Source organism: Falco cherrug, chromosome 1, assembly GCF_023634085.1.
Source record: "Falco cherrug isolate bFalChe1 chromosome 1, bFalChe1.pri, whole genome shotgun sequence".
In the NCBI taxonomy this organism is placed as follows: Eukaryota; Metazoa; Chordata; class Aves; order Falconiformes; family Falconidae; genus Falco; species Falco cherrug.
Genome location: NC_073697.1, coordinates 52,006,081 through 52,020,774, shown reverse-complemented (window position 1 = coordinate 52,020,774; position 14,694 = coordinate 52,006,081). Strand labels below are relative to the sequence as shown.

The window sequence follows — 14,694 nt, the reverse complement described above, 5'->3', positions numbered from 1 at the left end:
AGGTGCAGGAAAAATCTTGACTCTGAGAAGTAAACATATGTCATCTCCATGCTCTGAAGAGCCACTCGTGGTAGGAGAAGAAAAAGGTGCAAAATTCACTTTTTTCTATTTAAAACAGCTGAAGACCACCATATGGCCAGTCTGTCTCTTAGCAGGAAAGCATCTGTTCAGACAAATTAGGATTGAAGTAGATGACAAGGCAAGCAGAGGAAAATAAAATGTGAGCTGCATTTGAAAGTGGAAGACAATCACATACAACTGCATAGTTTCCAGTAATTTGTAACTAGTAGCACCGCAAAATTATTTTCTGATAATCCTAGCATCTACAACAGATTAACTCTGATCTTGTAAAGCAGGATTTCACGATTTTTAATGAGCCTGCGTGAGGCTATGCTATGAAAAACAGAAAAAAACAACATGTAACTGTCTCAAACTCTTTTCTAAGAGGCTCTGGTATAAAAATTGTGAATCTGCAGCCATAAATGCAGAATAGTCTGCGTTACTGCTTCTTATGTCTGAAATGCTCACTATTCAGCCTCATTAATAATGATATGCCGCCATTTCAATAACAACATTATAGGTAATTAGTACTGTGAGATGTTATGCATATTCATTCTTCTCTATGCAAATTATCCTGTGCAGGTTATAATGTCACCTCTTCTTTACTGGTTACTGAATCCTCTACCCTCACATGCAGCATTTCAGTGGCTGAATTCAGATTTGTCTTAAAGTTGGATGAGCTTTCTCTATCCAAGGGATCAATAAGACGAACTGTCTCTTAATTACAAAAACTCACACTTGCTTCATCCAGTGTAAAAAACAAAAAGAAAAAATGGGAAAAAAAAGGAAAGGAAAAAATAACAGTCTAGACAAATCTATCAACCTATGCCACATAAAGTAAAAATAAAATGGAAGGTTTAGAATTTCCTTATAGTATGGAGGTCTTTGCTCCTCATAAGTATTTTGCAAAGTTAAATGAAACCTTTTTTTCATTAATATCGTGCTGTAGCTGAGCCCCACCAAATATGCAGACTATGACAGACTGACTCTTCTAAGGCTGTGTGGTAGCATGCCCAAAGACACACCGGCATCACAAGGCTCAGTGCCCCACCCTTCGAAAGGAGTCCATACTTGACACAGGTGAGGCATCCGTGGTTGAGCCAGGAGAGTATCTCAGGTGGCTTATCTCATCCTCTAAAGAAGCTTGTCTCTATCTCTACCCACCCTTGTCCTAGAGTTCACTGGGCTTTGCCCATTTATAGTTTTAGGAATTCTCACAATGAGGCATTTACTTCGACCACATTCCAATATCCCCCAGGAGTCTGAGAGAAGATTTCACCGATTCCCTTCAGTTTTGAATTCACATTGCAAAACTGTGCCTCTTATGGAGGGTGCGACCATCTTAACATCAAAATGGATGTTCTCCAAAACACTCTGCATGGGCACAGTTCTATTCCCACTTTTTAGAGGACATTTGGGTACAAACTTCTACCAAATTAACAACACAACTGTAAGAAAACTTACCACACCACATTTCTGAAGGGTTATTCCAAATCCAGAAGACACCGACATATTGGCCGTATCTTCAGGCTGTGGAGGAAGGGGAAAAGTCTACATAGTGTATGAAAATATCATAATGCAGAAACTGCAGCAGAAGTTAAATTATCTAAATAATGAAATAAGAAAAAAAATAGAGGTATTAATCACCACCTAATTTAAAAGCTTTGTTATCCTAATAGTTAATCTTTCTTTCTAGTCCAAATTTATACGAACTACTATTCCCACAAGCAATTACTAGTATGTTCATTGATATATTCACCTTTTGGCTATCACAGTTCTCTAGCAAAATGCACAAAGTTCATCAAACTATATAGATCTATTGCATTACTAAGTGTCTATCAGAATTTATAAAGCAGATAGCTGTATGTCACAGTAATTCTCTGGAAGTCACACAACTAGTTGGTGTTGCTGAAGCCATCTCAAGTGAACATAGTCACTGAGACAGAACTAGAAATGTACTAATTGGGTAGCAAATTCCCAGCAACGTTCACTTTTGATGTAATTGCTACAATACTCAGAAAATATTACAAATTGCAAACCATCTTTTACTGACCAGCTGGTGGTTAACAGAAGACTCTCGTTTGAACAAAATCTTCTTTGTCCATGAGGGTATCAAAGCAAACAGTGAATGGCTCCACCGATCGTCTGAGGCTGCAGAAGTCAAGAGATGGTGAGGTGCTTCACTTGCTTGAATGACCAGAGGTAAGGGCATTGCTGAAAACCAAGGCAACAATCTATGTTAGAGCTAAAGCTGGCTCCTGTGCAGCAGCCGCTTGGTGCGGATCTGGTGCTCTGTGTGCACACAGCAGCCAGCATGCTCTCCCTCAAAGCAATGAACATCAACATCGGCACCTGAGACATGAGGCCAGGCAGGAAAGAGAGATGGGATGTGCCACACAAAACCCAGCAGGAGTTAGAACAAAACTATTTCTTTACCTAGGGAACTCACATAGATCCCACAGAAAACTTCTTGCCATTTAAATGTAAAGTGTCAAATGCATGAATTAAAAGATTTTAGCCTTAAATCAACTGTTAATATTTTCAACACAAAGAAAGTTTCAGCAAAGCATAAATAATTGAAGCCCTCCACGGTGTAAGTAGCCTCAGTGGTAAGGATGTTTTGCTTCAAAGATACAGTCTGCCAATTAACCACTAACCATGTCAAGACGTATTCAGAACAAATTCTCAGTTGAATAAGGGTCTCAGTTACATTCCAGCTGAACTGGAGTGCCATCAAATCAAATGCTCCTCAATTTAGTAAATAGCAATATAAATGCTAGCTTATAGGCTTATATTTTCATGAAAGATTAGTCCATGATATCACAAAAATTACAAGAAGAGTTTTGAAATCAATTAATTTTCATCTATTAAAGTAAAAGCATCTATGACATTAAAAAAAGGAGCTTCTACTAAAAATCAGTAATTTAATATAACAAACTGTCAAAAGGTAAAGCTGCTGAATGAAGAGAAAAAATGTCATGAAAATTTCAAAATTATAGTTGGCTACATTTAAAGAAGATACTTTCATTCTTTGCATAATAGTTCTCATTTATTACTCATTTTTACATCCCATATTTTAACTATATATATTCATACGGACAAAAACTCTCATTGAAAAGCAAAGATTTCTGGCAAATGACCCTTTTCTATCAAGTTTTCATTTTAAAAATCCCTGTATGTTAATGAAATATGAAAATCTGAAGATAGTGAAATCTCATTAATATGAGAAGCTGCATTTTTTTGAAAAGACACTGCTTTGTTGGAAGAACAATATAGAGAAATACTGTTAGCTGTAAATAGCAAAGCCATGCACAGACCAATCAAAATCGGACCCTTAAAGGAGGTCCTATAAAGGGCCTTGGAGCGCTGATGCACATGAATCACTGAAAAGATTTCTGTTAACGTAATGAATGAGATGCAGTCCTGCTGCTTACAGAACCCAGATGGACACGTGCACCCTGGGGAGCTTCACTGTCTTCCCATACTGGGATAGCATGCTTTTTATGTGGGAGTTGTTTATACTGGACAAAATTGTGGATGTATGGGCTAGGAAAAGCCAGTTGTTTATATTTTACATTCACTTCTAATTCACTTCACCAAGTTTTACTTAAATACTTAAACCCCTGTTGACCAATGCAACAGACTCAGAGTAATTTAGGGACTACAAAAATAACAAGGTAAACTTGGTGAGAACAGTAATATATATAATTACCATATCTTTGGGGTTGGAATTTTTTCAGAGCAGTCATGCCTGGCATACTTCTATTTCAAAACTAAGCAACAGTCCAAATCACTCAGGATGAACCAGTGCTGAACTGCAAGAGCAGTACAGACCTGCTAGCCAGCAATCTCAGCCCACCCAGCTTTGGCATTCCCCAGCAGATTCGAGTATCATACTACATCTCACCTCCGATGGCTCTAAACCTTTGTTTTGTCTACTGAATCAAGCCTCTTTGCAGTTTTGTATAGACATATCCAAACAGTGAAAAAGATTCATTTTAGATTCGCTGTCTCATATATTAATGCAATTGCCATCCCATTCCTATGGAGGTGGAGCACCAATTCTCCTTTTTGTTTTCTTGCCAGACTACAGGTGATGCACGTTCCCTCACAGTAAACAGAAACCCTGAATGAAGACATGGAGCTTCTTTGTAGGGCTTGCTATGAGTCAGAAGTCAAAATGGCAATATGTATGGGCTGGGCTGAGCAACTACTACCTTGAAAGTGCTTCTTAGTTAGCTATCATTTCCTTCAGTATTTGGGATAAGTGAGCTCAGCCAACAAGAAGGGGGTAATGGCTTCATAAAATACCTTTTGTTCTTGTGCCCTATGCAGCATGACACCTCCATCAGCACACACAACTGCACTTTCCATGACAGCGAATCCTGATACTCGCCTCTGGAGAGTATCAAGTCCACAGTAAGAAATTTAATTAACCGATCACGTTCTTTGACTCTGAATAAATCTCTGGATTAGTAATTAGACAGATGAGTCTGTTTTCAAGTTGTGCTTTGTCATGACTTACGGTCCCGAGATAATGTGCCCAGCTCCCAGCAGAAGTCTCCAGGCATGTTATATGGCTGCTCCATCAACAGTAATTGGAGGTTGGGGATTTTGCAGGTTCTTGACATTACGTTAAGCAGCCTCAACATTGATGATGATTACAAGGGTACTTTTGCAAATTCACTTGTATCTTCCCAGCACTCAGTGGAAGGTTTTGCATAAATAGATTCAATCAGTGTGATGCATGTCCATACAGCAACATGTACTACTGCCTTCCTCCAGATTTTTTCTCATCCTTCCTATTAATTTTCAACAATATAGGCTGTTTTACAATACTGTGGTTTCCCTTGCCAGTAAAGCAGCACTTTTCTATGTCATGATTTTTTGTAGTATCGACTGTCAGTTCAATAAAATAACTTTTTCCTGATCCACATATATTTAACTGTCACTAGAACATTATACAACTCAGTCCAGCTGACCTACAAGACCATAACTGCTTTTCCACATAATTTGCTGCATACTCTTAACATCAAGACAACATAATTGTATTTATCAATTCACCTGCTGTCTCTTTTCAGATAAGGTTCTAGATGGATTGTAGATGGCTGATGATTGCTTGAAAAGCTGAACGCTGAATATCTGAGAAAGGACAGTACAGGCATAACACATTCTGTTGTTTTCATGTCTATTCTAGATTTCCGTTCTGAAATTGGTGTGGTTTTTTTAACAAATAGATTCATCTGAGGTTGGAAAATACTAATACTTGACTCCTGAGGCCTTTCATTAACAAGCATTGAGCTTTCTTTTGGATACCCTGCTGCTCAGAAGTGCAAGTGCACCATTATCAGTGCTCTTTCAGAGATGCATCCCAATTCTGACTCTGCGGTCTCCTTGTTCCTTCCACTCTCTTTTCTTCTTACAGCTTCAATCTTTGCCATTTTTCTATTTTCAGAAAAAAACATTATCAAAGCTGCGGGGTCTTCTCTTCGATAAGTTTCTAAATGGAAACTATTCCCACTCCTTTTTGAAAGGGAAATTTTGCAAAGCAGGGGAACACTTTCAGCTTGACATACAGCCCAAACCGTCCCCTCTCAGCTGGGCTTGCCAGGCTGCCACCAGGCACTCCTGGAGTACAATGCCTCAGGCCAAAACATTTCCCAGCAAGCAAACCAACAGAGCATGAGGCTTAATCTGGGGCTTTCCTGCAAACATCTGTAAAGATGCCAAGTGAAACGGTTCATCAAAGAAAGGCAGTAATTTCACTTTCTTTTGAGATGTGAGACAATATCACCATTTTAAGATGAAATTTTCTTTCTCCTTTTTTTTGTTTTCCTTAATTAAACACTCCACATTTTTACAATGTATTATCAAGTTGTTAAATATTTTATCTTACTTTGAATTAACATGCTACTAAAATGTTCTCCCACAATTTAATTCTCCATAAACCAAATATAAACAAGATATGTCAGAACCATGTCTTCAACTGCATATTCCTAGCTTAACTACTAGTGCTGGTAGGTCAACTTTGTATTGAATTACAAAATGAAAACATGAAAATAAATATTACTATGGCTGAAACAGCCCGAAGATTGGTGTAATATTTTACCACTCACGTTACCATAGCATTCACTTAGCCCCACTATGCACAGTGACACAACAATATGAAGTGACAAATGCACAACTGATCAGAACAGTCCCTGCTATTTAATGCTGTTCGATTTTCTTTGCTATTCTCCCGATGTAGTCATTAACCACTCCTCGGCTTTGTGCACTATTGCTTTGGGTGATGATCTTTTGCTCTTTCGGACCTCCAGCAGCCACATTTAAGGCACATATAATACACTTAGGAAGGAGAGCTCCCCACTCCCAGCTTTCATTGCATTTGCTTCCTGCTCAGGGTATGCAAATACAGAGAGGATCTGATGTGGTACAAAATGCACTTAACACATGGAGACTGTGGTAACAGCGGGTCTGCATTGATATGAGCTGGGGGTGAAAGGATGGGTGTCTAAGAAACTGTCCTCTGTTTGTGGTTAGAATACTGCCTTTTGCTAAGAAATTAGTTTTGTCTAACAACAGGGACCTTCAGTGCTAAAGCACAAGCCTTTACCGCTGGACTAAATGAGCCGAGTCCCAAACAGGTTAGTAGCACAGAAGGACGGCCATTAGAAGGGTAGGTACAGCAACAGAGTGCCTTACTTTTTCTTGATAGCAGTTAAGGTGAAGGTTATTTTTGGCCATGGCATTAATTAGGATGATACAAAACTAGGAAAATCTTACGATAGGTTTGCAGTAAAGACTCTGTTATGTCCTTAAAGCCCCTGTATCTTTATAGCACATCCTAATGTGCCAAATTACAGTATGAAAGAGTCTGATAAGTTTGTGAAATGTCAAGTTCAGAATTAAAAATTACAATTTCACTAAGACTGTAATTCAAATTCTTAGCTCTCAAGGGCTGCATATTTCAAGTCCTACACCTGCCGTCTGACTTGCTTTCCTCCAGAATTTATCAGCAAAGCTCTGAATAATTTTGCTCTATTTCAGTAGGAAAGAAAAGAGTTAAATATATTTGCTTGCTATATTTTTCTTGTTGTTGTTGTTCTGAATGATTCCCTGTCCTGAAAACCATCCAGGATACAAGATCCAATTTGAAATCCTTTCAATTACACACAACAATGAACAGGCAAGGGTAGTAATTTACTGTATTTCTGTTTTGAATGTTGCCATTAGCTTTTCTCGTTACAAAGTCAAAGAAACTATGGGCATCAACAGGACAAGGCAAATCTACTTTCCAGTCCTGCTTTGAGTAAGTCAGAGCAGACTCAAACATAGTTCTTAAAAATCCATTGTGCTTCCCAATCACAGGGTTATTCTGGGATTGTTTTTTCTCATCTTACCCAGAAACAATTCCAAAAAGCTTCCAACAGAAACCCTGAGTCCACTGTGCTGTTACAAATCATTTCACTTCAGCACATTGCCATTTTCAATGATAAAGGTTGTATGCAGAAGTTCCTGTCTCACTGTTTTCCTTGAGAACTTCTTCGATAAGAACTAGAGTCTAGTACCTTGATTATGCAAACCACTAAAAACTTAGCTTTAAGTATGTTTTAAAATCATGTTTATTGATATGGGACAATTCTCAATTAAAAAATCAAGCATACAATTAATTGCTTGTAGCAACCCCTCATTTAACACATATGTTTACCTACCAATAAAAAGCCAGAGTTTCATAGAATCATAGAATCATTCTTGTTGGAAAAGACCTTTAAGATCATTGAGTTCAAGCATAAACCCAGCACTGCCATCTCCACCATTAAACCATGTCCCCAAGTGCTTCACCTATACATCTTTTACACACCCTCAGGGATGGTGACACCACTTCCCTGGGCAGCCTGTTCTTATGCTTAATAACCCTTTTGGTGAATAAATTTTTCCTAATATCCAAACTAAACCTCCCCTGGCGCAACTTGAGGCCATTTCATCTCATTCTATTGCTTGTTACTTGGAAAAAGAGACCAACATCCACCTCGCTACAACCTTCTTTCAGGCAGTTGTAGAGAGCGATGAGGTCTCCCCCGAGCCTCCTTTTCTCCAGGCTAAACAACCCCAGTTCCCTCAGCTGCTCCTCATCAGAATTGTTCTCTAGACCCTTCCCCAGCTTCACTGCCCTTCTCTGGACACATTACAGCACCTCAATGTCTTTCTTGTTGTGAGGGGACCAAAACTGAACACAGTATTGGAGGTGTGCTCTCACCAGTGCCAAGTTCAAAGGAACTGGTTCCCTAGTTCTGCTGGCCACACTATTTTCAACCAGTAACAAAAAGACACTGCGTGTCAAAATCCTCCAATCGCCCCACTTTTTCTTCAATGCCAGAAGGTTCTTCTGGACTACAAAACCACATGCAATACCTCTCTCAACAGATGGTACATTAATAATTTGCAACCCATCAGAAAGCAAGATGTGAGCAGCAAAGTTGATACTGAATAAATACAGGTAAAAAGCCAGGAAGCTCAGCAAATTTTAATTATTTGCTTTCGTATTTAAATTAATAAACTCATTTGTGAATTACCCATGGCACAGGGCAGAGAAATTAAGAGTCATCTCACTAGATGACTGCTTCAGAGCATGTAATTTCTTGGCAAATGCATGTCATGAAATCATCTCTTGGGGAAGTGCAGCCATGGGCAGCATGTCTATTTCCAGCACTGCATTGCCCCTCCTCATGCGCTGCAACCTTTCAGGGTATTCATCTCCACTAAGCTTGAGTAAAGTAGTACACTATTATACACATATAAAGAAAATAAAGACCAGAGACCCAGAGAAACTAAGTGATTTGTTCAAATGTACAGAAAGTGCCTGTGGCAGTCACCCCTCAGATGTAGCTCCTCCAAGCTAGAAGAGAGTTCTCCGAGTATCAGGGTACCCTATTTTGATCAGATTAGGCAACTGCCACTGGAGATGCTCAGCGTATCTGAGATCAGCAACCAGCATACTTGACACCCTCTGTAAAAATCCTAGAAACACTTCCAGATCCCCTACATCTACCAGTCTTTTAACAACTTGGTCCAGGACAAAGTATATTAGTTATTGTAATTGTAGAGGTCTTTGAAAATACTTCAAGAGTAGGTATTGCAACTGTGTTAGTAAATGCATAGTGGTTAAGTTAGCTTCTGAAAAGGAACAAGGTCTTGATCACCTTTAAGTAATCTGAGTTTTCCACAACACTGGGAACACTGGCCATCAGAAAGTGCTCCCCTGCATCACGATGTTTAACGAGGAAAAAGGGCTCCCTCTGAAAATTATTCAGAGCAGAGTATGAACTAAGGTCTTCTCACAGGGGCTCCATTCTAGATGAGCTGTTTAGGGAGCCTAGAGCACCCTTGTTCTTAACTTCTGAGCAAAAACTGCTGTGTGGCTCTGGACCAAGAGTCCCACTGACGATACTGGGCCACGAGGGCACAGCTCCAGTCCCCTGCCCACCTTCACACCCATACCCTGGGAGTCTGGGCTCCCACGGCACTGAAAAGAGAGAGAAAGCAGTTACATACCTGTCATTCCCAGACATCCCATCTCATTTTGAAACCACAGATTATCTTTAATAACCTAAAGTTAAAACAGAAAAGAGCAATTATAAAAAAGTTTTCATAAATGCCTAATACTGAACTCTTGCACTGAATTTATGCTTCACAATTAGAGAGAACCCTATTCCACAAAGCCTCATTTCCCAAAATTTACTACCAGAAGAGACACAACAGAGCTCCAGAGGTCCCCCACAGCTTGTTGAGCAGTATGAGGCTCAGCTGTCTCCCAGTATGGCTATGCACAATTGGGGCTCAAACTGTACTTACAGTTAGTATTATCAGGCTGAGCATCTGTGCAATAGTGAAGCAGAAGGGTTTGCTATTAGTTTGTTCTTATAATCTTTCTTTGCCATTTTCAAAGTCAGATTTGAGGACACAGGAAAATCCAATCACTAGGAGTCAGCAGGAATGTGTCCATACTGGATGATCAAGTCTACTGTCATTACGCTCAATTTTTCCTTCGGAGCATTACATGGAGCCTTTCAAAGGGACCACAGGCTAAAAACTGCAGCTTATGAGGCAATCTGACAGCCTCCTGCCTGTGCCCAGACCGCAGAGACTGATAGAGAAATCACAGCTCTAAAACATTAGCAAAAGAAACCAGTGTTTCAAAGGATTGTTAAAGCCCAGTGTTTTGATCAAGATCTAATGGTCATACAATCAAGTTTTCATTTAATAAAAATGCTTCCTTGCAGGAGGTAATACAGAGTTAGGAATGTTGGCTGATTAACAGCACTTCCAAGTCTGCTGAGTGACGTGACCGGCACTTGCTGTTTCTGTTTGCTCCCAAGCACTGCATGTGAGTAATGTTAAGTACTGACTTATGTCAACACCACTGTTACAGTACAGCAAGTTAGGGGCAATTTTCTTATTGCCTGCTCAGGGAAGCCATCACGTTGGTTATTGCTAGAGCTGTAAGTTTAGTTAACCTTGTGTGAAAATAGTTGTCACTTCAGATAGGGCACTTTCCTCAAAATAACAGAAAATGCAAACCGCCTCACAAATTTGGATGCACCAGGACCCCTGGGGTTTAAGCGGACACTGCTCTGGAAACAAATACATACAGGATTGGAGGCGGCTCTTGTGGAGGAGAAAGAAAGGACAGAGAAAACGAACACAAACAGGAACATGCAGCACACTGAGCAGCCCCTGAACACAGCTCTGCAAGACCACAGACACTGAGCTCTTCCCTGCTGGGTATTTCCAAACACTTAATTGTACAGCCCTCTCTGCACTCCAGAATTTTTGTACACAAACTGAGTTATGCCAAAGCTCTCTAAAGTCACTATTAATTTCTTCTTATTGGTTAAACAATCCATATGAATTTATAGCAGTGAAGCACCTCAGGAGCTCAGAAGGATAAGAACAGGAAACTCCAGTAGCAAACTTAAAAAAAATTATCTGATGCATATATATATATATGTATATATATATATATGTGTGTGTGTGTGTATATATATATATGTGTATGTATTTCCATACATGCATACGGATATGCAGCAATAGAAGTCACATGTTAAAAGGGAATTAACCTTTGCCAGATATTTTTAGAGCAGTCTAGAGCCCTATCCCCACTAAGGAAATGTGTACCAGTACACTAACTGGATGTAATGCCACCGTGTAAAACACTGGCAAAAATACAGAACATCAATATGATGGTCCATTACGTTAAATGTTGAAATAAATCTTGTTTATAAATATAAATCTCAAATATTACTCATGCATTATAACAGCATATGTAAGAACACAAATGTCAACAGCTCCTTGGTAAATCAGCCTGTAACAAAAGTAGACAGTGGTCTAAGTGTGCACAAAGGCATACAGAAAATGTGGCTCGCTAGCTAACAAGCTTTATTTCCTACTTCCTAGGAAATCAGTGTATAAATGTCTCCTGATTTCCACAGACTCCAGGCATTCACTTGTCTGTGGTCTTACAACAGCTCATGCACAAAAATCTACGGTGTTTGTATGTCTGTGACAGCTATAAATGACACAACGCTGCTTGTTTTTTCTTCTGCCTTATCTCACATTCAGTTCTAAGTAGTCTGCACTGGGAATTATAGTCTGGATACTCAGCACAATCCTTCCACTCTACTGCAGAGTGTGTCCATAATACCAAAGGGCACCACCAGGGGCCCAGCAGCAGCAAGGAGCGCCAGTTCTAGGGGCCAGCACTCACATCGTGCTTCAAAAGTGGTTAATTTAATGCACTAATATTGCCACCAGACATTTTCCCAAGTTTTACGTTAATTTATTTTTCTGGTGGAAAAATGAGGTGGGGTTTTGATTTTCATTTTCTTGCAATACTACTTCCTGCTGATGAGACTTTTTGTAATGGCACCACTGACCATCATTCGTGACTCCCTTCCTCTCCCCGCCATGCAGTCACAGGTATTTTCCACATGGGCAACAGAAAGCGATGCCAACACATTTTGAGACAGGTTGACAGCTGTGCACCTAGATGAGAAATAATGAAAAACAAGAGGCCGTACCCTAAACCGCTAGCTGCACTCCGAATAGAGGGCTGACACCTATGGGCAAGGGTGCCGTGACTAGACAAAAACCCACCCAATGCCTCTGCTCTGGAAGAACAGGGAAGCAGAGCCACTGTCGGCATGCGGCACCTTGCTGCGGTACCCACCACGCCGACCCCGGGCAGCTCTTCGCTGCCCCCAGCCCAAGCGCTGGGCGAGCGGCCGCCCCTGTGCCGGGGCCCCGCTCCTGCAGCCACCCCCGCCGTTGGGGCCGCCGCGCCCTCGGCCAGGGCCTCCCCGGTGCCCGCCACCCACCGCCCCGGGCCCGCTGCGCCGAGGGGCTGCCATGCCGGCGGCGCAGCGCCCCGCGGCCTCGCCGCCTTACCCCAGCCGCCGTCTGGCCGCAGGGCGCCCCGGGCCCCTCCGCGGGGCTCGGCGGGGGGCGGCCCCCAGCCCGGGCGCACCGGCCGGCCGCTCCGAGGGCGTGGGCGGGCGCGGGGGGCCCGCCGGGGAGCAGCGCCAGCAGCAGGCCGGCTAGTAGCCCACGCATGGCGGCGGGCGGCCCCTCCGCGGGCGCGTAGGGCGCCGCGGAAACTTTCCAGGCGTTTCCAGCGAGCCAGGCCGGGCCTTAGCAGCCGCATCCATCCGCCATCGGTCTCCTCCCACCGCGGCGAGGGCGGGCGGCGGAGGGGCCCTGAGCAGCGGGACCTCCCCACTCCTCTCCTCTCGCCGGGCCGGGCTGGGCCCGATGGCGGCGGCCGGGGACTGCCTGCGGGCGGTGGGCCTGCAGTTCTGGGCTCGCTCGCTGCAGGCGCTGCCCGCCCTGCTGGCCCCCGCCGTCCTGCTGGGGCTGCTGCTAGGCGCCGCCGCCGCCGCCCTGCTCTGCCGCTGCGCGCTGGGGCCGCGCCGGCGGAGAGAGGTACGCGGGGCGGGCGGGGGGCTGGCAGCCGGCATTCCGCCGCGGTGAGGGCTCGGGCCTGCCGCGGGGTGAACGCCTTGGAGGAGCCAGGGCCGGTTCGTGGGGGCGGCGGGCCCGGGAGGTGCGGCCGGCTGGGCTCTGCCCGCTGCACGGCGCTGCCTGAGCGGGGCCGGGGCCGCGGGGTGAGCGGCGCGGCCGGCCGTGACTGACCGCGGGCAGGGCGCGGTGGTGGGTGAGGGGTCCCGAAAGGCCTGACACCCCTGCTGGAAAGGGGTTTACTCCACCCGTCGTTTAAAAACTTAGTGAAACAAACGAGCCGGCTCAGCAAAGAGGCCGGTGTAAGTACTCTGTGTTTGAGCATTGCCCGACCGGCCTGTGTCTAAGGCGAGTGTTGCCTTTGGTGGCCGTGGCTTCTTGTGCGGGGCTGTGCAGCCTTTTTTGAGGTCAGGCAAGATGAACCCGGCTGGCAGAAACTTCGTGAGGTAATTCCCATCCCACACCAGTAAGAGCAATCCGATTTCCAAAGTATTTTATGACATTTCCAAAGCATGTTTTACAAACGGCACAAGCAAAGTGTTGGCACTGGCCCACAGCAGTAACTTTGCACTGGGGGTACACACCTGAGAAAGAAAGGGGGCAGAACACATCTGGCAGTTTGTTTGATGCAAAAGTAACAGGGTTTTCTAAAGCGTGCGAATTTGTTAATAACACGCATGCCTTGCTCTTTTAAGGACTGTGGTGGATGGTTCGTGTCTCTATTACATGAGGTGTTTGTTGGGACTTGAGGACTGCAGAGGTAGCATGTTGCTGCAAAACTGCTACTGAGCAGGTATTTTTCTGAGAATTGTTATCGACTTCTGCCTCTTTCTCCCATCGCATTTATTCTCAAGTCGTGCTGGATTGACTGGATGTAGCAATTGTCAGCGCTGGCACAGCTGGGAAATTTGGAGCCCTGCGGAGCATTCTGCTTGCCTGCAGTGGGGGTCTGGTTTGGCTTGGCTTTTAACCGCTCCTTTTTTTCAGCTCTTAAGAGCTCTGCTGCATCTGTGGATCTGCCAGCGTTGATTGTCATTAAACATGACAGAAGAGAAAAATCCTCTTGCTCCCAACTGCTTTTAAGTAGGAGGTTTGAAACTCTGTTTGAAGCCGTGCTTTAGCCTGGTAATGGTGGCACTTCAAATGCTGGATCAGTGCATCCTGTGCAAGTACAAGCCTCTCTGGTTCAATTGCTCATTTTCCCTGCCTTAATAGTCGGGATCTTTATTGTACTGCCACTACCAACTCAGATACAGCTATGTGCAATTTTATCCTTCATGTCATTTATGTCAATAGGGAATAGAAGCTGTCAGTTCTATCTGGCTCAGATCTTCATTTGTATTTAGGTGCTTAAATGCCATTAAAATCAATGCTGCTGCTGTAAAAGTCGTTCAGTTTGAAAGAAAAATAAACTGCCAGCTGGTGCATACAGCGCACGTTGCAGGGTGGGCAGGTTGTATGCTGTGGTTCTGATTTCCCAAATTCAACAGGGCTACCCTTAGGCTGTTTGTATCTGTTCCTTCTTCATACTGTCAGACCCACTGATGCTATGGAGCAAGCCTATTGTGTGTATAGCCAGGTACTGAACTGCATGTATTACAACCTTCTGTATCCAAAGTA

The 14,694-nt window shown here is 43.3% G+C and overlaps 2 protein-coding genes across 13 annotated transcripts in view; one reads left to right on the top strand and one right to left on the bottom strand.

Moving 5' to 3' along the window:
- EVC2 (EvC ciliary complex subunit 2) overlaps positions 1 to 12,669 on the bottom strand; it is an 80,101-nt gene extending 67,432 nt beyond the window's left edge. For 5 of the 6 annotated variants that reach the window (XM_055719491.1, XM_055719585.1, XM_055719550.1 and 2 more), the window contains exons 1-4: positions 12,505 to 12,669; positions 9,613 to 9,667; positions 2,114 to 2,274; positions 1,525 to 1,590 (exon numbers count right to left, since the gene is read on the bottom strand). In XM_055719491.1, the coding sequence (XP_055575466.1) occupies positions 1,525 to 1,590; positions 2,114 to 2,274; positions 9,613 to 9,667; positions 12,505 to 12,669 (447 nt within the window). Of the gene's footprint in view, positions 1 to 1,524; positions 1,667 to 2,113; positions 2,275 to 9,612; positions 9,668 to 12,504 lie in introns of those variants that run through there. The other variant, XM_055719733.1, reaches the window with a different exon arrangement.
- A 192-nt stretch (positions 12,670 to 12,861) lies between these two features.
- The window catches only part of EVC (EvC ciliary complex subunit 1), an 81,289-nt gene continuing 79,456 nt past the window's right edge, over positions 12,862 to 14,694 (top strand). For 6 of the 7 annotated variants that reach the window (XM_055719975.1, XM_055719902.1, XM_055720323.1 and 3 more), the window contains exon 1: positions 12,862 to 13,038. In XM_055719975.1, the coding sequence (XP_055575950.1) occupies positions 12,868 to 13,038 (171 nt within the window). In that variant the 5' untranslated portion in view covers positions 12,862 to 12,867. Of the gene's footprint in view, positions 13,039 to 13,752; positions 13,868 to 14,694 lie in introns of those variants that run through there. The other variant, XM_055720248.1, reaches the window with a different exon arrangement.